At 36.6% G+C, this 24625-nt stretch overlaps 2 protein-coding genes across 3 annotated transcripts; one reads left to right on the top strand and one right to left on the bottom strand.

Moving 5' to 3' along the window:
* The first annotated feature begins 1366 nt into the window (after positions 1-1366).
* LOC113333088 (CASP-like protein 2B1) lies at positions 1367-3405 on the top strand. The gene is made up of 3 exons (XM_026579579.1): positions 1367-2118; positions 2255-2387; positions 2955-3405. The coding sequence occupies exons 1-3, from the start codon at positions 1889-1891 to the stop codon at positions 3204-3206; spliced, it is 615 nt and encodes a 204-aa protein (XP_026435364.1). The 5' UTR covers positions 1367-1888; the 3' UTR covers positions 3207-3405.
* Positions 3406-3704: 299 nt separating this feature from the next.
* On the bottom strand, positions 3705-6809 carry LOC113302422. 2 transcript variants are annotated; one of them, XM_026551333.1, is made up of 2 exons: positions 6412-6809; positions 3705-6038 (listed from the first exon to the last, which is right to left on the bottom strand). In XM_026551333.1, exon 2 carries the CDS (start codon positions 5971-5973, stop codon positions 3952-3954), a length of 2022 nt encoding a protein of 673 aa, XP_026407118.1. In that variant the 5' UTR covers positions 5974-6038; positions 6412-6809; the 3' UTR covers positions 3705-3951. The 2 variants fall into 2 exon arrangements, with proteins under 2 accessions (XP_026407118.1, XP_026407111.1); XM_026551326.1 differs by having other exon boundaries at positions 3705-6001.
* Between the last annotated feature and the right edge of the window lie 17816 nt (positions 6810-24625).

Below are 24625 nucleotides of genomic sequence, written 5' to 3'. Positions count from 1 at the left end.
AGCCTCCTTACTTTTTTTTTTTTTTTTTTTTTTTTTTTTTTGCTATTTTCTACAAATCCGAATTTTATAGTCGAAGTTGGTCTTAATAACATGCTTCAAAAAAAAACATTTTCATACTTCACCTCACCTTCCAGGAAATTTAAGTTTAACATGTCAAGTGGTCTTTAGAGATATGAATGTCCTACTTCTGCCCAGAGGAAGAGATTGAATGTGAATCAATGAAATCCTGTCGAACGTCTTAAATCTCAACTCCCAACGACTACTTTTCTCTACAATTGCTCTTTTTTGGCGATCAAGTGTCTTAAAGTTGAAAAATATGCATGATCGCATTTCACTGTCAATCTTAAAGATAGAATCACAGAGCGGGTCTTAATAAATTCCACCAAACTCTCTTCCATGGCATATCTCTTAACCCCGATCCCATCCTCCGGGATCCACACTGCTTGATCACTGTCCACTCTTTCCTGGCCCTGTGCCTGGTGTAGCAATAAGCACCACTTGTAGATGGCTTGCAATTGCATGAATGGCCAATATCAAACGAAAAATATTTCAAACATCTCAATAAAATCATGAGCCGGTCTTAATAAATTCCCCCATACTCCTCTTCAATGGCATCCGCGTATCTCTATCCAATCCTTCTGGGATCCACATTGTTTGGTTTCCCATTATTCCCATGAACATAATGGATTACGGGTTCAAATCACGCTTCCACAACAACAATAACAGTTCTTTTGGGACCTAATAATACATTGAAACGTCTATCTAGAGTCCATCCAAGCCAAAGTGTTTGGACCTAGAAGAAGCCATATTGCTTATGTAAACATCAACTGAATTATGTAATGTATAACCGAAAAAACAATTTTCACATGTAGATTTTTGTTCTTTACCAATCTATCCAAGGAGACAAAAAAAAAGTATTTTATGGTATTCACCAAATAGGAAATAGCTTACCTCATCATGTTGCAAACATGATTCACTAAGATACAATAGGTGAGTTGTGAGAAAATTACATCAGAGGTCTTACCTTACCAACAACCACACCCAAAAGATAACCCAGTTTGCTTATACAACACTGCTCTTGAATATTCTAGTAGTCATGACTAAATTTATCAAAAGACAGTGCTTAATCAGCACCAAACTACACAGAAACCCCACCACTTGAAAAGTGTAAATTCAAAAATGAAAGTAAAGTTATCAACTGATCACTATCACTTCCACTACCAAAACTATCATCATTCATCATCTTTACCATTTCTTTAATTTTTTTTTTGTTCTATATTAATTTTCAAAGTTCTGTCTCACTGCGACACCTATTTAAAAACATGCAATTTTTTTTTTTTGGTTGCAGACTCAATCCAAGAGATAGAATCAATGGGTGACAATAAATTGCATTCAATAGCAAATTTATGACAAACAGTGTTGCCATGAAAATCAATATCCCTCTCTTCTTGGGCCTGGTAACAACATTTATATATAAGAATTCTTGGCCATATGATATCTAATCTCTAATCTCATCTTATCTCTCTCTTCTGCATCTGTCTCTCTAGATCTCTGTGTTATGTTATCCAACCCTTAAATGCAAGAAGAGTGAAGCAAAAGGATGACTAACTGGTGATGAGGGTAATGTGGCCATTGCTCCTTTCAACACAGTCATTTTCCGTACAGGTTGTGTGTGTCTTGTAGGGCCACTTGGCAGGTTTTACACAACGCACGGTGCACTGCATTGGTCTTGTAGGGAAATGAAAAAAAAAAAGTGAACACAAAAAGTATCTATAAATAGTGGGTGTTTGAGAGTTTTGTTCATATTGTACTAGCATTTCTGTTTTGAGGGAGTGTGAGTATATCTTTGTTTGCTTCCCTCGGAAAAGAATATCTTTGTGTGGAGAAGATGAGTTCTACTGCACCTGTATTTGGAGTTAGTCCAGGAAATGTTCCAGTGTTTCATGGAAGTGATCTGAAAGTGGTTGACAGAAGAGTAAGGATTACAGAGTTAGTACTGAGGTGTGTGATATTTGGATTAGGTGTTCTTGCAGCTTCTCTTGTTGGGTTTGATGTACAGGTTAAAAAGATCTTCTCTATTGAGAAGAAGGCTCAGTTTACTGACATGAAAGCTCTTGTGTAAGCACTTCTTTTTTCTCTGTTTAGATTCATTATGATTTTGATGAAACCCATTTTAGAAATGGATGTTTAATAGAGAAGAGTGTCAAAAATTCTGATAATCTAATAAAAAAATTCCATATTTTGTGAAACACAGGTTTCTGGTGATTGCAAATGTGATAGTTGCAACATATTCATTACTTCAAGGGTTAAGATGTGTTGTGAGTATGCTCAGAGGAAATTTGCTCTTCAACAAGCCTTTAGCTTGGGCCATCTTCTCCGGTGATCAGGTACAGACTTTTACTATCTTCCTCCACTTGTAAAACATGTAATGAAATTTTAGGAAGGGAACAATTAAACACGTAAACGTTAGACCCATGAATCTGTAGTGTACATGTCTGCCACATGGCTCCCAGAAACACTGGATCTACGGTGAACATTGGAGCTATTAAACGGTGGTCCCAACAACCCAATCTTGCATGTAGCCGTTGGTAATATGTACTGCAAAAAATAAATAAACTTGAGAAAAGCCCGAGAAGGATAATGAGTCGTTGGTTGGAGCATTCAATAGAGTATTAACTTTGGTGGGTAAAACCTATATCTTGTGATGCACAAACCCTGTAGGAAGGCATCAGTCACACAGGCTCTTGAGTCTTGACTGGTCTTATTGAATGGTTATAGTTATGGGTCTCAGTTAATTTTCCTAGGGTAGCCTTAAATTTGACAGAACTGACCCAAGAGAGGATGGATGAATTCCTCTACTTTCAGAAAAAGGCAGATAATGTTTCATTGTTAATTTTCATATATAAAAACAAAGAAGAAATTAAATGCCTGATAACTTTTGATCAATGACACAGATGATGGCTTACTTGATATTTGCTGCGGTAGCTGCTGCTGGACAATCTGCAGTGTTTGCCGAGTTGGGTCAACCAGAATTGCAATGGATGAAGATATGCAACATGTATGATAAATTTTGTACCCAAGTAGGGGAAGGAGTGGCAAGTTCCCTGATTGTTAGTCTTAGTATGGTGACTCTGTCTTGTATATCAGCTTTTAACCTGTTCCGCTTGTATGGAGATAATAAAGGCAAAAGCAATGGAAGATGGTAGATAATCATAATCCAGCTTTGTAACTTGGTTGGGAGTTTTAACATACAGCATAAGTATGCTTTTGTTAACTATTTTGAGTGTAATAATAAAGGGATGTTTTCTGATGAAATGTACTAGTTGATTTTATGATTAGTGAATCTCCAGGTATGTAATTTGCCAAAAATGTCCATCTTTTTGTTAATGTATTTTGTTGCGGAAATCTCTTCCTCATCAACTGGTTTAGGAGTTTTTCTGTTTAATAGAGGCATTGGATTTTGGCTAAAAGAAAAAAAAATGATCGGTAAAGAGGTGCTGACGAGTTTCGAGTCAGAGTACTACAGTGACATCGGCTACAATCAGGTTTAGACGAAATGAAATTCCTACAAGAATTTTAAAAACAGAACTGTAAAATGGTATAGTAGTACTCACCAATGAAATTTCTACAAGAATTTTAAAAACAGAACTGTAAAATGGTTAAGTAGTACTCACCAATCATCATTTAAAAGGAACGGAACATTAGAAGATCAGAGAAAGAGTAAAGCATCAAATCCCATTTATGAACTTATTTCTAACAGGAACCAGGGTACAACAATTGATCTCATTTTCAGTTGATAAACTGATCTGAGTGACAGTCACGTCCCAATATAACATGTGGGACTATATATTTGTACATTTTTGTGATCTAATTGTCTCAAATGCTACAGATTTGATGTCATGAAAGTAATCTAAATGTTTAAATTAAATAGAAGTGAAGTCAGTTTTTACCCTATGATATAGTTTGAAGCAGCTCTTCTGGAATCGCTGCTGGGTCAAGGTCACAGCACTCATCTGGCAAATTAGCTTTCCCTTCAATCAACCACGACGGTACTTGATGCGAAAATTGTAGAATCTCTTTACTCGGAATCCATCGAATAATGTCTTTGTCTGTCCTCCTTTGATATACAGTCCTGAACCCGCCCAGCTTAACAAGTGGGTTAACACAAACCCCTAGATCTTCAGTGTAATCATCAAGAACTTCCACCATTTCATATTTGTTTGTTGTTTTCTCTGTAGTTATATTGTTCCGGTCCGATGACCAATTCAAATACACAGCCCATATTTCACCTCTTTTAGGGACAATTTGGATGACTCCCCCCTTTCCAGTCTTCTCCCCACAAATAACATGAGAGAAAATATTGACCGTGCCAATAACGTCAGAGTTACCTGCCTTGAAAAATCCACATGCTTTGACCCCTTGCCCATGTTCAGCTTCACTTTGGAGATTCAAGTAGCTTACACGAATTTTGAATGGTTTCAAGGAAATTACCTGCCGGATCAAACAATACAAGCGTGGCATGCCATCTTCCTCATCATACAAAGCCCATATCTGTTTCGGCTTGAAGCAACCCTCAGATCGTTCCATGTCAAAATCATGGAAGTCGGGGTCAGGAACCACTATTGAGATTGTACCAGGTATTGCTGATTGATCGATAGAGACACCCAGGTCTGTCATTGTAGTTACTAGCTCTGTTGTAGTTATCAGCTCTTCAGACTTGCCAACTACCTGTAGAGCCTTTGTCTTCTCGCCAGCGTCAGCCAATTTCATCTGTTCCAACTTCTCCCTGATTGCTTTGCTTGCCTTGTCAATTAATAATTGACGAGCATCAAATGCTGGCGCAGTAGTGGAATGTCTAGCAGGCGCCGCATTTGTTTTCCGCGCTTTGGCACTACACTCGGCCTTTCCATGTCCACTGACCAATCTGACATCTGGATTTGTAGGTTCCGAACCTATTTCAACATTGGCATTTCTACCAGTATATTTTCCATCAACCTTCCTTTTCTTCTCAGGTCTTTCAGGCTTCGGAATACTGGCTACTGCGACATTCTTCTTAACCGTAAGATTTTTACCGTTGGTTGCCGCCTTCTCACCAGTTACTCTCCGTTTCTGCTTGGGCTTATGTAGTATACCAGAAGTAATCACGGATGCCTGACCACCTACAACCTCACCAGAAGTTTCCGTAAATGAGTTCCATTGAAAAGTCTGATTCCCGGTAGTCAATCCGGAATGAAATCCAGCACCAGCTCCTGTTAAAACAAAACTATCTGTTGGGATGTACGTGACCTGGTTACCATGCCCATATTCTGTGTAAACAAATTGCACCGATCCGTTTAAACAGGGCTCTGTTTCTATAGCCAAAAAGGTCTTCCGGCAATTCTTACAAGTGAGTCTGTTATTCACGTACTTACGGAGATACTCATACTGAACACTGCATGAATTGCAAACTGTCCAGAAAGTAGTCGATTTTGCTATGTTATGAGAATTCAACGAGCTAGAATAATGGTTCAAACCTTGAAAAACAGGAGTTTGAACAGCATAATAAGCTGGATGGAAAAATGAGGTTACTGTTGCTTCACTTCTCCTCAGATCATAAGAAGCTCTTTTGTTACTATCCGATAACAATGCCCAAGCTTCAGACACAAGTTTGAAAGCTCCATCTGCTCCTACAGTCTTGTTCTTATCGGGGTGAAGAATCAAAGCCAATTTCTTAAACTGTTTCTTAACCATACTGTCATCTGCCAACGGAGTCAATCCAAGAACGGCATAGAAATCAACCTCTCCATGAATGTCGACCTTAGTAGAAACTAGATGCACGTCAAACGTGGTGAGCATTTGAGAAATGCCTTTGAGTTTCGGATAAAGTTTTTGAGCTTTGGCAGCATACTTCTTTGCACCAACGAAGTCCCGCTTAGTAAATCGCCTTTCCGCAATTCCCTTAGCCCTTAATGCATCCTCTTTGTTGGTATCCATATATAAATCTCATACACTTAAAACAACACTAGAAAATGAAAACCCAGTTAAGAACACCAAAAAACCTGGATCAGCAAAGCTTTGTTAGCAACATAAAATAAATTGTTTAGGGTTTTTACAAGTTCCAATTTACAAACATAAAAGAAATGTCAGCATCATAGTAAAAGTTTCAATTTTTTCAGAACCTAAAATTGGGGTTTCCAATTGGTCAAAGAACTTCATTGAAAGATGACAAACAAGAAAATTGTTTTCTAGGGTTGATGATATGCAAACAGAAAGACCCAGAGTTCAAAACTGAAAACCCATTTCACACTGACCAAATAACACACATTACCAAACAAAAAATTCCAAACTTTACCAAAAATTACTGTATAAACAGAATAATTAAGCTTAACTTAAACAAAAGCATCAAGAATTAACCAAAAAGAAAACACTTACAGAGGACAAATTCAAGTGAAGGTGGTCATGAAGATGAAAACCCAGATCTTGAAATCTTCATTGATGTGGTTTCTGCTTTCATAATTGCTCACTCTCCTTGTCTATAACTTTCTGTCTCTACTCTCTAGTGTTAAAAGAAACTGACATGAAAACGGAAAACACAGAAAATCATGTAAGCGTTTACCATGTCAAACACAAAAGTGGAATAAGAAAAGAAAATGGGATGACTCTATTTTTGTTTCTGAGAGAAAATGTGGGTCAGATCCCGATGACCGTCTGGTGGAATGTGACAAAGATTCCGTTCATTGTCAAAATGAAACAACCTTTTTCTTTTAGTGAAAGGAAGACACTGAAATTAAAGAAAGTTTGTTACTTTAACGGATTATTATTGGATTGGGTTATCCCAAATTGGGAGGCAGTAGTATCCAAAGTTATACTGTTTCCAGATTGTGTTGATATGACTTGGGGGAGTTAGCCCATACCGAACCGGTCCGGACTTCTGACAGACTCCATCACTATTGGGGACTGACACCACTTGACTACTACAGGACAACAACGTGTTTGGTACTGGTAGATTCCCGTCCGATCCAATGTTGTTCATCACTTGCTACATAATGGAAGTGCTTTGAATGACTTCTTTCTTTTCATAGTGGTATTGATAGAATAAGTTCATTGGCAGTTACGAGAGATCATCAACTAGCTTAAATTTCATTGCTCACAAACAATGCCTACTTTAAACTTTAGGAGAAATGATATAAAAGGTGGAACACTAACATTCTCCAATTTGAGAATCGCCTATGTACATTTTGACTTTATTCTTCCTCTTTAGATAATTTGTGTTCAACGGGACAATGAGAGAATTGAAAACCAGAAAGGGGGGAATAAAGATGGATGCTTTTGGTGTAATAAAAGAAAGGGAGGAATCTGTGATCAATTTGATCCATATAAAAGATTACAAAAAAAAGAGAGATCTGCCGTGGTCCAACAGTGTCATGTTCCGTTTTAATGGCTTTTCACCAAGTTGAAAGTGGATCAAGGCTTGGTAAGCACAGACGCAGATTGATTGCAGACACAAGACATGGATGCAACGCGATATGATATTATTGTTTAATAAATAAATCGACCGCTGGAATCCTTGTATATACCAGCTGAGTTAATCTAGAATTAGGATTATCGACCGCTGAGAACCTTGTATATATCGGCTAGTTGATAATAGAGTTAGGATTAAGACCAGTATCTCAATTCATTAGGATTCATCTTGGCATTGACGTCCATTTGCAAACCATCTATCCTCCATCTCAATCTTCTTAATCTATTTATTTGATTCTGTATATTGATGTCCATTGTGCAACTATTAGAGTAGGGCTCTGTCACTTTATTATGAATTTTAGTACGCTTGAGTGCAAACTCGTGTACACCAATTGGATTCATATCAGGATAATTCCTCATATGGCCAATGAGTCAGTATGCCCTAAGGAGATTGTTAAGTGTTGTTCCTAGAGTGTTCACATGTAGCTAGGATTTGGAGTAAAGGTTTTGTGGGTTCACCTCTTGTAAACCCTCCCGAGATTATGAAGAAGATTGTTTAGAGTTATGAAGAAGATTTTCTTGATGATGTGAGTATATAAAGGTGTTACGGGAGTCATAGAAGGGGGGACAGAGTGATAGGGGATAAAACAAAGAGTTGCCAAGAGGAGAAATCAAGAGTTGCAAAATTCTTTTTCTGCTGCTGCATCTGAAGAACACGGAGAACATCAGCTGTTGAAAACCGTCATTTTTTAACAGTGCTGTAATAATTGCTTTGCAACACTTATTTTGAATTTGCACGTATGCTCTGTAACAGTGAGTTTGCAACGCTTATAAACATTGCAAATTCTCGGTTTTAATTATTTTTTCTTTTTCATCATTTGTAAACACGTTTGAGCCATGAATACATATTTTGAGTGTCTTCCAACATGAGGAGCTAAACTCCGTTGCTGGGGCAATAAAAGAACATATTTTTCCAAAAAAAAAAAAGTGGTATTTGTTATTTATTTAATTTGTGCAATTCTATTTACATAGATTAAAAATTGAAATAATGATTTTTGTTAAGGGATTGTGATTTATATTGATGGAGCATGCTTAGCCTAGGGTTTCTAATGTCCCATGCTTTCGATTTACAATTATTATTCCAAATATCTACTTTGACAATATTTTATAATCAAATTGAATGCGTGAAATGCATAGTTAATAAAGGAAAACTTGGGAAAGTACCCAAATATCGAGTGTAACAGTGGAAAAATGCCCCAACTTGGAGGATTTGGAAACATGCCCCAAAATGTTACTTTTTCCATCCAACATAGTTAATTTCAAATCCACACGAGTGAGTTCGCCAACTCGTAAAAATTACACAGTTGCCATTTGATTCAGAAATTCATCTCTTGGTTGCACGTGGATTTTCATCTGACGGTCGTGAAAGGAGGACTACGCTCACGTGTAACTCACATGCAGGCATATATATTACTGAAAGAGTACATGATCAAAAGTCAAACTTATTTTTCCCAATTCGATCTCTAAGGTGTTATAAATCAAACAGATGATCAGATTTCTGTTTTAGCATTTTGAATAATTGATTTAGTTTTTCTCATCGATAAAAAAATTTAGGAAATAACAGTAGGGTTCAAATAACAGTTGAGTATATTGGTTGTCATCTAGAGCAGAAAAATTGGGAATCTTTTAAGTTCAACAATGGTAGCTAGCTCGAGCATTCCATTGGTGAGATTTATGCTTCCTTTATGAAATTGGTAGTATTATGATGAAAACCCCCACGTTTAATTGTCTTTAAAACATTTAATGTTCATTTTTGTGGTAAAAAAATAACAATCATGATTAGGGTTACTTGATTCAAATCGATTTGAAATATCTGAACTTACTCCACCTCCAATCGTTTTCTTTTATCTCCACTAGTGACCAGCGAAAAGAACCCCTAACTAACTACAACAAATAAGGAAAAAACCAGGAGATTTTTGTAATTTGTTCTCTGTTTACGAATGTTAAGCGGATGATACTTATACAGTTGCTAATGTTCACTCCTTATACAGTTGCTAATGTTCACTCCTTATATAGAGAAGTACTAGTAGTCTAGAATTAAAGGATTCATACACTGATAAAATGAGAGAATGAAATTATTGTTATTTCTTTCCAAGCCATCATTACAAGTCCTCTCTCGGCTATTTATAGTCTGAACATAGAATGTTAAAAAGGTTGTGAATTAGCCATGATGGCCTACACATGTCAATTAGGGGATGAAAACTAATCCTTATGGATTAAGAAATAAGGCTTATCTAAACCAAAATTAAGTCCAGAGAATTCTGGATCGTTTGTCGCATTAAGAGAGATGGTGGGCCACCTGCGTATCATATTCTAAATGGTGGGCCACCCAATACACAACAGAGATCTAATTTTTCTTGTATAAGCAGCAGATGTCCTTTATCAGCAGGTGTTCCTCATGGCACGTGTGGACCAAACACGTGGAAGACCTCCGGCCGCTCATCAGCAGTTGTTCCTCCCTTGTAGTCCATCGGATGAAAATCCACGTGTCTCCCAAAGATGTGTTTCTAAATCAAAGGGCAACATGTGTCTTTTTTGCACGTGTGTGAACTAACTCATGTGCAGTAACTGTGTCGGATGGAAAAAGTAACAGTGTTGAGACATTTTTCCAACGTTACACTCGATATTGGGACATTTTTTAAAAATTTTCCCTTTATTAAATTAAAATCACTTTGAAAGTTGGTGAATTGTGGAATCTTAGCCCCAGCTTTCTCAATAATCTTTGGTATCGTCTTTGTTTAATTTTTCCTATTTTTAGCATTAGAAGCTAAATCTAAAATTTAACTCTTCACAAGTCTTAACGAACTTTTCTTTCCACTATAAGAATCTCATGACCTACCCGAAGAAGCTATAACATAACTGAGTAAATTACTTTTGTATGTGGTATATTATTCATTTAGAGTGATTTTAACTATAAATTTTAAAATTTAATAATAAAATATACTTCCTCTGTCCTAAAATTTCTGTCATTTATTCTATTTTCGTCTGTCCTAAAATACTGTCCAGCTTCTGTTTATAGTCATATTTTTTAGTCAAACTTTCAAATATATCTTTCAAACATTTATAATTATTAAATTATTTTAAATATCAGCAATCTAAATATTAAATGATATCTTCCTCAATAGGAAATAAATCTACTAAATCAATCCATAAAAAATTATTTTTATCTTTATTTAAATATTTCTATAAATATTATAATTATATCATTTAATTTTAGTAATAATATATCATTTAATAGGGGTAGTTTTGTACACTCCTCCGGTCTCCTTAATATCTTGACTTAGTCAGAACAGACTAATAATTTAGGACGGAGGGAGTATTATATTTATCTCAATAATTATACTTATGTTTGAAACATAAAAACTTGTTAGATTATTATAAATACTATATTTTTTATGGAAACTACTTACAAATCAAGCAATTTGATATTCAATTCATTTCTTATTTTCGTCTTTTATTCTATTTTAGTCAGTTTCGTAAAAATGACCGGCTTCTGATATTTTCTCATTAAACTCTCAAATATATCATTGAATTTTTTACACTCATAAATTCATTTTTAATGGGACCAATTTAAAATTTTAAAGAATAATTGTATTAATTAGAAAACAGATGTGTTAATTTATCGTTTATCCTTCGTTTTTTTTTTTTATATCTTTCTTGTTTATTCACGTGTAAGGATATTTTTTCTATTTTAAATTCTTTTTTGAAATTTCCGAACTCACAAGGTGTGTATAGGTTGATACGAAAAGATCATCGTTTCACCAAGATTTACAAAGTAATCCACTCGATTACAAGGTTTACGTTTACGTAAACTCACAACCAACTTGTTGATCTACAAGCTTCATGTTTATCAAATATAAACTACTTATTTGTCCCCGATAATCAAGTCAAGTATATAATCAAAAAATGATCAAAAACAAAATATCAAAATCTTCATTCTTCTTAAACATCACTTGATTCTATGATTTTTCACACAGAACAAAGTACGTTAACATTGGAAAATCAATGGTTCTATCAAAATATTATAAATCACTTTTATTTGTTGTAGTCATATGATCAAAGTTCTTGAGTGACCTTATATTAGAAGAGAATGAGCATGGAATAGACAAAATATTCTCTAGAAGATAACTATGAGATAGTTCAACAACAAGTAATAAACAACGAAAACTAATTAAAAATCTAGTTTCCTTCTAACGATACTACTAGTGCTCCTTAATCCCAAAGAAGGTTGTAACCTAGTTAATTGTGTTTTCATTCGATCTTTCATAACTACTTGTTATTCTCAAATCAATTCAATATATGGCATTTCCGGACTAAGTATATATCTTGGTATTAAATACAACATATTGTTTCCAAGAAATATAATCAATAACATGTTCCATATTAATATTTGAGATTGATATATCAGCTAGTATAACAACCATGCTTAACTAGTTTTAAATCTTGTACTTCAATAAAGTCAGCTACCTTGAATGTTATTGGAAATGAAAGCATGTCAAATTTCAATATTGAGTATAGTAAAAGAATTTGAATATCAATTATTAACCAAAGTCTATCCTTGAGTATTAAATAATAAATATATGAATAACAAAATATTAGAGTCAAATATGTGTTTAGTATTTCCTAACATATGAACCTTCCGATTCTAACTTGTACACATCCCGAAATCTATTAACTAAAGAAAGAAACATATAATTTGAAAAAAAAATATGCCATTCAAAATCAGTTAAGGATTAGTTCTGGGATTGACCCTGAATTTGGGTCGGTTATGACTTCGGATCGGTCCTGGATTGAGGTGCCCCGAAATCCTTATTTGAATTCGAAACTTAGTTTGAGTTCAAACCAACTCAATACATGTCTAACAATTTGCTTCCTAACATGTTTTCAAAGCATAGGTTCAAGTCGGAAATTCAATACTACATAATAACAAGTATCATACTAGTGTTATGTCGAAATCTTGAAAGTGTTGAAAACTCTACTTCGTAACCATATACTAAGTTGTAGAAACTGAAAACACTGGGGTACCAAAGTACACCACCAACTTTTTCGTAGGCAATATGTATGGACAAACTCAACACAACTCCGAGAGTAAAACCTCAATCAAGGAAAGTGTCTAAAGTTATATATCTCTTTCTTTTGTTGCTAGAACGTTTACAGAACTGAATCCGTGAACCTAACTACAAAGAAAGTTCTTGGACGGTACAATAGACCAATATCCAAGGATCAATCAAGTCTTATCCAACAAACAAGATTGGACATATATATTGTGATTGATCAACGTACAACCTGTGATATTTCAATTATAAAGATAAACAATATAATGCGGAAAAAGAAATAACACAGACACCAGAAATTTTGTTAACGAGGAAACCACAAATGCAGAAAAACCCCGGGACCTTGTCCAAATTGACCACCAAATTGTATTAATCCGCTATAGACACTAGCCTAATACCAATTAACTTCGGTCTAGAATGTAGTTGAGACCGAACTCAGTCTCTCGCTGATTCAGGTACATTCGCGCTCCTCACGCCTCTTGAATCTTAGCAGAACTCTGAGCAATTGATTCCCTTAGACAGTCTCACACCAACTAAGAGTTGCTTCAACTCAATTGAAGACTTTAAACCGAATCTGCCTCCCACGGATTAAGCCTATGATTGATTTCTTGATTTACGATCTAATTACGGATGATCAGCTCAAACGAAAGATCCGGGTGATGGAAATCGATAACAATTTGACAAAAGTCTGGATATCCTCAAACTCCATACTTATGCAACCCGAAGTGCAGCCTAGATAATTATTCACCTCACAAGTATAAAAATTGTGGAATCAACAAAGTTTGAGACGAAGTGAACTTTGATGATTACTATCTATCTTGATCGTTGGAGCAAGCTCTACAAACAATCAAGATCAGAATACTCGAGTTATCAAGATAAAAGATAATTGGACCTGGCTTCACGAATCCCAATGAAGTCTTTGTAGTCGTTAAACCCTAAAAGGTTTTTTGGAGAGGACGACACTAGATACAACTAGGAAACACCAAAAAGTAGTGTCGGGATTCAAAGATCCCAGTTTCCTAGAGTTCCCCTTATATAGACTTCAAAGCCTAGGTTGCTTTAGCTTTAAGATAAGACAGCTTTGGAACCAAGAAAACAATATTCACCGTTAGATGAAAGCTTTGAATCTTATTCACATATACAAGATATACACTTTGGTTAGGTAAACCGTAACCGAACCTTGTATAAGGACTATGTTCAACATGGTTAGCCGAAACAAGCCGATTTGAACTTTCAAAGCTTAACACTCATTTTGATGTTCACTAAGACATTAATCTTGAGTCACAAACATGTGATTAAATGAGTCTAGTGTAAATTAGAGAATTGATCAAATGCAAATTATTTCATAGAAATAATTTAATTTCAATTGAATCATAATCGACATAGTTGGTAAATGTACAAGATACAATTACTCGAATCGTTTGTGAGTCGGCTGAGTCACAGTAAGCGGACCGGTTTGCAAACTCATAAGAAATAACCGAGTTCCGGAGTCAAGAGAAATTTTTCAGTTCACGTACCGGTTTGCAAACTTAGGTGAAACTCAAAGTTCCGGAGTTGACAGAACTTTTTCAGTTCACATACCGGTTTGCAAACATAAGACTTTTACCGGTTCCGAAATTCACAGAACTTTTTCATTTTACGTGCCGGTTTGGGTACTAAACTGGTTCTAGAACATAGAACTGTATTGGCTCGCATACCGGTTTGATTACTTTGACCCGGTTCCCTTATCCCAATTCCAAAATGGTTTGCATACGAATATGCACGAAACAAACAGATTTTCCCATGATATACATACGAATATGCATATCACACAAATTTGAAAGTCGATATATAACTACTCTGCTACGTGTACAAGTACATGTAATACGGCTTCAGACATATAACATTTTCCCCATTTTGTAAGACTGGTAACACTATCTTGTATTCCGAATATAGTTGTTCTATATTTCTCTAAATCAATTCGAAACATTCCTGAATAACATCAATCACACATATCACTGTTCCAGACTATTTTTGCATGATAAACTTGAATCATGATTTGGTTCCGAACAATAAATTGTTCTCCACCGAAAGTTATTCAAGTATGGACAAATGCTCATTAATCTTAGTCATTATATTTCGTGAAATTCGTAAACTAATGTTTATGCGTAAAAACGGATTCAGCTGTTTTTGGTAATTTGGGGTGTGTTGATGAGAAACGAGTTCAAACCCTAAACAAATGCACTGCACGGGAATGCTTTTAGGTTCGAGAAATCAATATGTAAGACTCTGGCCTAAACCAAGAAATGGTCGTTCCAGACTTGCTTCGGTCACAAAGTGAAGGAAATGGGGTTGATCTTAGGGAGAGAAGCGGAGAAGGTGTTTGAAATCAGAGTGTTGAAGGTGTGGTTGTTTATGACTTGCGTATCAGAAAATGGTTTCTGGCTACTTGTGTTGATACCACTTGTGTCATGTTTTTCGAAATAGATTGAAATTCTATTTATACAAGTCATTGAGAGCACCCTGATATCTTAGGAAGTGGAGGAAGTGAAGTAGTGGAGAAGCGGATTCGTGCGGAAGGTAGTGATTATCGTGTTTCCGTTAAGAGGGAAAACTGATCACACGTTCTTCCACCACTCTCACTACTGTTAACAGTCTGTCTTTCCTGTCACGTTCTCATAATGGACGCGTTGCACGCCGCACGTTGTAAAACTCCATACTAATACCCTAGTAAGCATCCCCCAGTTTGTGACATGTTTGATGTCTCGAATAAGTGGGTCAAGTCGTGGGACCCGCGGAGAATAGCATGGTGCTATTAGGTGAAACAACTAAGTTGTTTATGAGGCCAATATAAAATATTGTATGTATTTGATGCATGTGAAGCATCGCATTTAAGCAGCTCAAACTAATCGATGTGTATGAAGCATCATTGTTTTAGAGCCTGATTGAATAAGTCGCGGATAGCCGTCTTAAAGGAAGCAGCATGATCGACCACCTTTGGGTGATCGTTTGAGGACCCCACGGTCAAGTCATCACTTGGTCGATCGCCTCATGTGGAAGTGGGATGACAGGTCTTCACAATGTTTCTTTACTTATTTTCGAAAAACAAATCCACACCATCCAACTAGGTTAGCAAAGTTGGATGGACGAGATGTTTTGCGGCAGTTGCATACTGCCATTGACACAACTTTTAGGGTTTAGGGAGCCGTGTGGCCCACCCCTCTCGTGCGTTTCGAGGTATTGAGCCCTAGTTTGCGTAGGCCGGTCAATCACATGTAAAGGTGGGTCCACAGTGATCACGTTAACACCTTCAAGACCACTTGAATCTAAATCTATGACGCTCGTTTAGGCTGGCGAAGATGGATGGTTGTGATCAATCTGTGACAGTTATGTACTGTCGTGACCTAAATCATGGTTTTTGAACACAACGTGTCTGCTCAAGTTTGTGCAAGTGGTCGAGCACCCTATAAGCTTTCCATGGGCAAGTCGATCGTCAAAGGGGAAAATGGGGCCGCCAATGATCATGCTGATACTTCTTTAATCGTTCGTAGGAAGATCTAAGCCATCCAACTAGGCTGGCGAAGTTGGGCGGATATGATGGCTTTTGAGACCGTTTTTCACGGTCTTAGCTCGTTCGAGCTTTGTCTATACACAGCGCAAACGCCCACATTTGGGTCGACGTTTGGAGCGCTTGTGCACGGGCAACATGGGACTCGATCAACTAGAGAACTGGTGGGCCCGCCGGTGATTGCTTCGACGCCTTTTTGATCGCCCAAAGCTCAATCTAAGAAGTCCAACTTGGTTGTCCAAGTTGGACGGACGTGATGACTTTGAGACCGTCATGGTCGGTCTAGCTCGTTTGATCTTCTAAATAGCGTGAATACCCACGTTTGGGTCGGCGTTTGAAGTGCTTGTGAATGAACATAAGACTACTCGATCGACTAGGGCATTAGAGGGCCCGTCGGTGGTCACTATAGTGATTGCCTAGTTTTGCTAGGAGTAGGTCATGCTTGTTAAATCGCGTGGCCAAATTGTGTGGCCGTGATCGTTTCTGAGACTGACATTAACAGTCCAAATTTTCTATAAGGAGTAAGTATGTGTTTGATAGACACATTTTTGTGTCTAATTTGTCATCAATGTCCGTATTATTAGTATTTGTTTTTGTCCTTATTATGGTGTTTTGTGTGTTTTTAGGTATTTTTTGGAAATAAACAATTTTGGAAAAATCAGCTCGAAAAGTTGCCCGGGGCAACCTTGAAGGACAATTGTTATTCGGACTCTCACTATTGGTTAAGGGGCACCTCAGTTGGACACCTGCTATTCGCACCCCAGTTCAGGATAGGGGGACACCCTTCCTTCTTCTCAAATTCAAATAAACTTTTTGGCGGGAAAATATTTTTACTCTCTGGAAGATTTTCAATCAACAAAATGAAGGTGTTATAGGAAGATTAAATCGCTGAAAATTTGTGGTATTGTTCCTGGGACATTTAGAACTCTATTGCGAGTGTTGTGGTCGATTAAATTTGGCTAGAATTGGCTAGGGAAGCCACGAACTGGAAACAGGGGAGAACGTGCAGAGAAGAATTATTCACGGGATTTCTTGTGTTTGCGTATGGCTGAGATGATCTGGGAGAGTTATAACTATTGTTTGATGCGTATAAAGTCTAAAAAAGGGAAGAATCGGAGCTGGAAACGCGTGGAGAAAGAAAATATCTCAAAATATTCTCTCTTCACTGCCCGAGTAAAGAAGAATTATTTGGAGTTATTGTGAGGGATTTCAGCGTGCATGTGAGTATATAAAGGCTCCTTGGGTCGACTACCAGGGCGGTCGAGAGTTGGGAGGAGAAGAGAGGAAGCTGCAGAGGAAGAATCACGAATTCTCTCTGTTTCTGCTGCTGTTCGTGATGAAGATGAAGAACATGAAGAACGGACCAGCAGAAGCAGTCGTTTATAAACAGTGAAACGACTCGCGAACGTGGGTCGTATGTGTGGGTCTTAGAGGTACAGCAACAATAGCACTTCTTCTGTGTCGTTCATTTTGGACACTTTCTGTGGGTCGCACATCCACTGTTTATTATTTCATCTCCATTTTCATCCTTGTAAAAACCCTTTGAGCAATAAATAAATACTTTGAGCGTGTTTTTATCATGATGAGCTAAACCCAACACTGGGACGACGGAGGAGGTCGAGTTTCATCCATGTGGTAATTTCATTAATTCTTTTATTTACTTTTTGCACTAATTTTAATTGAATTAAGATTTTAAATTAATTACTTGTGATTTCATTTGATGGAGTATGCTTAGTCCTAGGGATTTTTGATATGCCATGCTTAAGAAATACAAGTAATATTTTATAAAATCTATCTTGGCAATAAACTAGAGTTAATATTTGTTTTGTTTTGAACTATAATCGCCTAGAATTAAATTCTGAACCACTTGAAAATGAAAAATGGCCGAATCTTTAGTCCCAGTACTCTTGCCCATATTGTTAATATTTTTTGTATATATTTTTATTTTTAAATCTTTACAAGTCCGAGCAACGAATTTTTACTACCACTTTCAAAACTATAACAAAATGGCGCCGCCGACGCGGACTTGTATATAGATTTACTTCTTTTTTTTTTAGGTTTATTTTTTTTTTATTATTTGTTCCTTTTTACTTTGTCTTTTTTTTCTTTGATTTACAGGTTCGAAGTGGAGCACTAAGGACTTGGAGAGGAAAAAGCTTAAAGCGAAAAGCGAAAAGAGAAGAAAAAAGGACAATTTTAGGATTTAATTTTTAATTTTTTTTAGAGTGTGTGAGGAAAACTGTAATTTTTTTTATTATTTATTTTGGACTTTGGACTTTAAACAATTGGACTTTATTTTTTTTTTACCCCTACGGAAGGGTATTATTATTAAAAAAAATAAAAAATTATATAAACTGTGTGCAGGGAAGGACGACGATTACTATATCGTCTCGGCCCCTCGGGTTCGTACATGACATAGGAGTCGTGGCTCGAGTCGACTTCAACGGTTCTTCGCCCGTCTGGTACGGGAGGTAAGCCACGAAACACTCGCGAATCTCCTGCAAGCGGGTTACTGTCTGCCTTAAGGTGATAATTGTTTGAGGACGAACCGGACTGTCTTTATTTTCCTAGTAAAGGGCAAGGCCTGGCCTAAACAAGATAAGGGTTCGGATTTCATCACCGTTCCCTTCTTGCCCGTTTTAGGAAAAAAAAACCTAACGCGAACCCAAGCTTTAAAATCTGATTAGAAAGAGACCTATAGGGTATCGAGCTTGTTAGGAAAATTTTTCGAAAAATATTGGTTTCCCTTTAAGCACACTCCAAAGTTCATGATGGTTTCTTTGAGTTTAATGCGTGACTGCGCCTCCTTGTGATAGCGGTGAGGCCTTGGGTATCAAAGCTCCACTGAGCTTCCCTCGCCTCAGTTCAACTTACTTTGACTCGGATTGATTCCAGAGGGGTTTGCTCAAATTGCAACGAATTCCCTTTCGAAAGATAGAAGCTGGTCTAGAAACAATCTAAGTGGAGCCATCATGCTTTTTGTTTGCTAGAAATCTTTAGGTTTGTTTTGGTGGAGTCGAGTCGGCCTTGTTTGTGGTTGTGTAGAATTCCCTTGCAATTAAGAATGTCGAACTGGTATGATAGAAGCCAATACAATGAGTATCGACCTGAATTTGAATATGGACATCATCCTTTTTATGACCATGTTGGGAATAGTGGTTGGGAACGCCATCCTTTGGAAGGATATGGGTCATACCCTGGTGAGCTCAATTACTATCCACACATGCATCAGTCTTACGAGCAAGAAGATTATAGTACTAGTTCTTCGTCTCTAGAGGATACAATCAAACTATTGAAAACTAGTCCCTATTATGATCCTTCTGAATCTGCTCTTCCTCTAGAAGAGTCTCTCAAACAATTAACTGAGAATACAAATAGGTTTGTGTTAGAAATGAATAAACAAAATGCACCCATGAGTGAACCTTCTATACACGATACCATAAGGAATTCATGTGAGTCGGCCCAAAATCTTTTGTTAGAGACCCAGAATAGAACTTCTCTAAAAGATATAAATTTCCAAAATAGTGTTTCCAATTTTACCCTTGATGTAAATAGTGAATATTTGCCTAATTTAGAGGACGAGGTTAGAATAAAAGACACTACTTATTTAGATAAGGTTCAATCATCTTCGTACTATGATGATGAGGATAGCAGTAATGAAGAATCTGAAATATGTAGGCATAGTGATCAGGAGTCTAGTAATCCAATTGAGTTGTATAGTGATTATATTATTTCTAGTTCAAATCCAAATAATTTTTATGATTATTCACCTATTCAAAAGGACGAGGATTTGATTAGGGATACCACCGTTTTAGACGATGTAGATTTTCCTTTTGATTACGAAGCCGATAGTGGTTTAGAGGAACGGGTTCATTTCGAAAATACTGTTTTAGAGTCTAAAGACTTAGAAACAATAGTCTTGGAAGAAGAAGATAGATCCCTAGAGATGAGTAAAGATGCACTACCTGATAATAACTTAGAAGAATCTCTTGAATATTTTAAGGACTCTGAAGATACGGAAATTCAAGAAATAATTAGAGGTCTATCTAGAGACACTGAAAACTCTAAGTTTGGGGGTGATTATCACTTCCCTAGTGCCTTACCTTTAACTCTCAGAAAGTCCTTACACTTAGGACTTGATATCTGTGCCTCGACCATTTTACAAGATTACCTTCATACTCGTTTTCCCGAGCCTAATGATGTCCATGAAGGAGTTCAGTCGTTAGAAACCCATCCTCTGGTTGATGTGGTTTGCCCAGGCTATGATCCCCAGATTGACTTTGTCTTCCCACCAAATAGTTTTCTTCCAACTGTGGGAACGTTTATATTCCAAATGTGTCGAATATTAAGTTGTGAGACTAGATCTAAATGCCTTAGGAAATTAGAATCGACACATTTGCTTAAGAATGACCACTACTCTCATTGTGGTCAATTATGTAAGTCAAACCTGATTGACTTAGAGGATCCTCAGCTATTTAGGTTATTATTATTTTGTGATTCTAAGTTCTTATTTGAGTTTTTCCAGACTCTAGGACCTAATAATTTGGATCCAGCCTATGAGGAAATGCATCCGAGGAAAATATTTTATTTAGACCCTTTCATAGAACCTGAACCTGAACCACAATTAGATATAAATATCTTAATCAGGAAACTAGATAAGGGCATGCTATCCTTGTTCACTTTCTTGGGTTATTATAGTTTCCTTTGGTCAGCTCTATTTCGTTTTGAAGACCCACAGTTATTTCGACTGTTACTTTATGGTTCGAGTTGACTAATCCTTTCCTAAGTATGGCTGAAGAATTTAAACTTAGCACTTATTGGGAGGTAACCCAATCTCATGCAACATGGTAATATCTTTCCTTAACTCTTTTTCTTCAAGTGGTAACAGTTTCTCATTGTTCATGCTTTTAATTTTATCTTTAGAACATCGAGGACAATGTTAGATTTAAGTTTGGGGGTGGGGAAGAACTTTTTAGTTGCACTTTTGAAACTTCTAGCGTCACATGGTATCCGGTTATCTAAGTTTACATACTGTTTCTCACCGAAAAGATAGAAATTGGAATGCTAGGGATAACAACTTATTGATACATTAGAGAAAAAGACATTGGGATCTTTGAAATTCAGGAGAGAACTTGTTCCTTTTAGAGGGTAACCGTGATGGACCTAACCATCTATGATGGAAAGGCAAGTAGGTCAGGAAATGCCAGAAAGATAAAGCAACCTCACAATGTAATCATAGTTACTGGATTACGACTCTCTCTCAGTAGAAACTTATCATCATCAACAAGCGGAGTGACATCAAAATTTATGAAAAAGTTGAAGACGTTTAAGGTTTAGAAGCAACAATAGAAAAGAATAATTCAAAAATCAAAGTTGAAGACTTAGTTACAAGAAGTACAAGAGCAAATGATATAAGTTGTTGAAGTTCATGATATCAAGACATCACAAGTTGTGAAGATCCAAGTTCTAAAGTCCTTCTCTCATGGCCATGTAAATTTTTGTCTTGTAAAAAATGAAAAAATGAAATAAAAAAAAAATAAAAAAAAAACATCATTACGTTCTTTTTGTTCAATAAGGCCATAGGGAAGAAGAAATTTATAAGTCAAGCAAGAAATCGAAGAGAAGAGTTAATTGTCAAGGTTCTATGAGGTTCGAGAGTTTATCATCAACAGTTGAAGACCGAAGAAGACGTTATTTCTACTGAGCACTGTGAGAGAGTCGAAGAAAGATGCATTTTGGTTGCTTTGTTAGTCTGCTTTCAATCTGGCACAAGATCTTTCTAGCACTGGTTTAACTCATCACACGTAATTAGTCCAGCTGTGTAGCAGATGTCCCTCTCATCTTTATCTCTCTCCTAATCTTATCCCAGCTGTAAAGCAGCGGACGCATCTTACAATGTTTATCTAGCTGTGTAGCGGATATCTCTTTATCTAGCAGTCGTGCGGATGTGTCTCCCCTTTTCTTCAGTCAGCTTTAGAGCTGACACCTTTAATTTCTCTGGCATTCTAGTTACTTGGAGATAGGTTGAGAATATGTATGTCCTCATAGCTCTTTGGATACTTGTGACCAATTAGAAGTCATGGTTTTTGTGGGTACACCTCTGTTAAACCCACCCGAGATTAACTCGGTTTTATTTTTTAGTTTTGCTCGAGGACTAGCAAATAATAAGTTTGGGGATATTTGATAGACACATTTTTGTGTCTAATTTGTCCTCAATGTCCGTATTATTAGTACTTGTTTTTGTCCTTATTATGGTGTTTTATGTGTTTTTAGGTATTCTTTGGAAATAAACAATTTTGGAAAAATCAGCTCGAAAAGTTACCCGGGGCAACCTTGAAGAACAATTGTTATTCGGACTCTCACTATTGGTTAAGGGGTACCTCAGTTGGACACCTGCTATTCGCACCCCAGTTCAGGATAGGGGGACACCCTTCCTTCTTCTCAAATTCAAATAAACTTTTTGGCGGGAAAATATTTTTACTCTCTGGAAGATTTTCAATCAACAAAATGAAGGTGTTATAGGGAGATTAAATCGCTGAAAATTTGTGGTATTGTTCCTGGGACATTTAGAAATCTATTGCGAGTGTTGTGGTCGATTAAATTTGGCTAGAATTGGATAGGGGAGCCACGAACTGGAAACAGGGGAGAACGTGCAGAGAAGAATTATTCACGGGATTTCTTGTGTTTGCGTATGGCTGAGATGATCTGGGAGAGTTATAACTATTGCTTGATGCGTATAAAGTCTAAAAAAGGGAAGAATCAGAGATGGAAACGCGTGGAGAAAGAAAATATCTCAAAATATTCTCTCTTCACTGCCCGAGTAAATAAGAATTATTTGGAGTTATTGTGAGGGATTTCAACGTGCATGTGAGTATATAAAGGCTCATTGGGTCGACTACCAGGGCTGTCGAGAGTTGGGAGGAGAAGAGAGGAAGCTGCAGAGGAAGAATCACAAATTCTCTCTGCTGCTGCTGCTGTTCGTGATGAAGAGTTTGGGGAAGGTTTAGAGCCGAGAGAATCACCAGAAGAGTTGACAGAGAAAAGTTCTGCTGCTGTCAAAGGAAGAACACGAAGAACATTGTACAGTCCAGGAAAGTCGTTGATTAGTGTCGCATAATTGCGACAACTCTCAGTTCCTTTCCCGCGACGAGCTTACAGCACTTCTGAAGTGCCGTTCTTCCCTACGCTTCCTGTGTGTCGCAAAGGACAATCTTAAAACGATTTCTTTTTATTTCATCATTTGTACTCAACTTTTGAGCATTAATAAAATCTTTTGAGTATTTTTCCAACATGATGAGAGGCTAAATTCTTGGTGATTGAGGCAATGGAGGATCTATTCACTCATGTTTGATTGGTAATATTTTTATTTATAATTTCTTTAATTATTTACTTTATTTAATTCACTTGGATAAATATAAAAAAAAAAGGGATAAAATGGTTTTCTTAATTAGTTGTGAATCAGTTTGATGTTTTATGCTTAGAATAATTCTTTGATAAATCATGCTTAAGGATTACAACTTAATATTTGGACACCTTTTAAATTAAAAAGTTATTTAATAAGAAAAAGAGCTTAATAATAATTTCTGAAATATTATTTATAACCAATCAACTTGAAGTAATAGTGAATCCTGAGCCTTAATCTTTCTAAAATCTTGACATTCCTATTAATTTCCTTCATTTATTTATTTGTTTAAATCTTAAAAAAAAGAGTTACCTTCACAAGTTCGAAAAGAACCCTTTTTACCATTATCTACAACAACTTTTGAAAAAACATCAGTGTTCAATCACGCTAACTTTTAATTAAAAGTTGTGCGAACGCGCTGATCTCTTTTTCAGAGGGTGGTGTAGCATATGTGGGTGTTTTCATGCAGGTCTCAATACTGACACTTCGGGAGATTCATGCAACTCCGTTGCGAGTGAACATTAATCGTCATGTCAAGCCAATATTGAGAGTTCGGCTGGGGAATATAGCATAGGAAAACACTAGGCAGACCATGCATTAGTGAATAATGCTGGTGCAAGATAAAATTTATACAATATTTGGGATTGTTTCTACATGCCCCATTCCGAGTCAATTTTATATACATGAATATATTGAATTTCTCAATACATATATGAGTTAAGAGGATTAGGCACTCAACACTTTTAAATGGCTCCATTTCATTAGTAAATAATGCAACTAGGATCTTAAATACTCATTAGGCTTTATACTAGTGAACAATTCATCTAGGAGCTTGAGTTTCAATACAATATGAAGAGCGGCATAGGCACTCATCAGATTTTGATATATTCTTCAAATTCCTTGCGGAATATATACATATCAAGGTCTATTACTTCCGGGTCAGGTAGATAAACTTTTACAATTTTCGCCCTAAACTAAAAACCACCATCAACATTAAGTCCCCTGCTTAGCACATAACAGTGACATTGTTGCGGGATAAGCACTAGATGGTGACAGACGAAAAACAAAACCAATAAGATGAAGTAGATAGATGTTACCAGAGGTATATCGCTCAGTTTGAAC

Source organism: Papaver somniferum, chromosome 1 (genome assembly GCF_003573695.1).
Source record: "Papaver somniferum cultivar HN1 chromosome 1, ASM357369v1, whole genome shotgun sequence".
NCBI lineage: Eukaryota > Viridiplantae > Streptophyta > Magnoliopsida > Ranunculales > Papaveraceae > Papaver > Papaver somniferum.
The sequence above is the reverse complement of the archived record's forward strand: the minus strand, read 5'-3'. Positions and strand labels throughout refer to the sequence as shown.

What these genes read in the sequence shown, in the direction of transcription:
- LOC113302422 (XM_026551333.1), bottom strand. Translation starts at nt 5,973, where the DNA reads ATGGATACCAACAAAGAGGATGCATTAAGGGCTAAGGGAATTGCGGAA.
- LOC113333088 (XM_026579579.1), top strand. Translation starts at nt 1,889, where the DNA reads ATGAGTTCTACTGCACCTGTATTTGGAGTTAGTCCAGGAAATGTTCCA. An exon ending in ACTGACATGAAAGCTCTTGT is followed by an intron (nt 2,119 to 2,254) that starts GTAAGCACTTCT and finishes TGTGAAACACAG; the next exon opens with GTTTCTGGTGATTGCAAATG. An exon ending in CCATCTTCTCCGGTGATCAG is followed by an intron (nt 2,388 to 2,954) that starts GTACAGACTTTT and finishes TCAATGACACAG; the next exon opens with ATGATGGCTTACTTGATATT.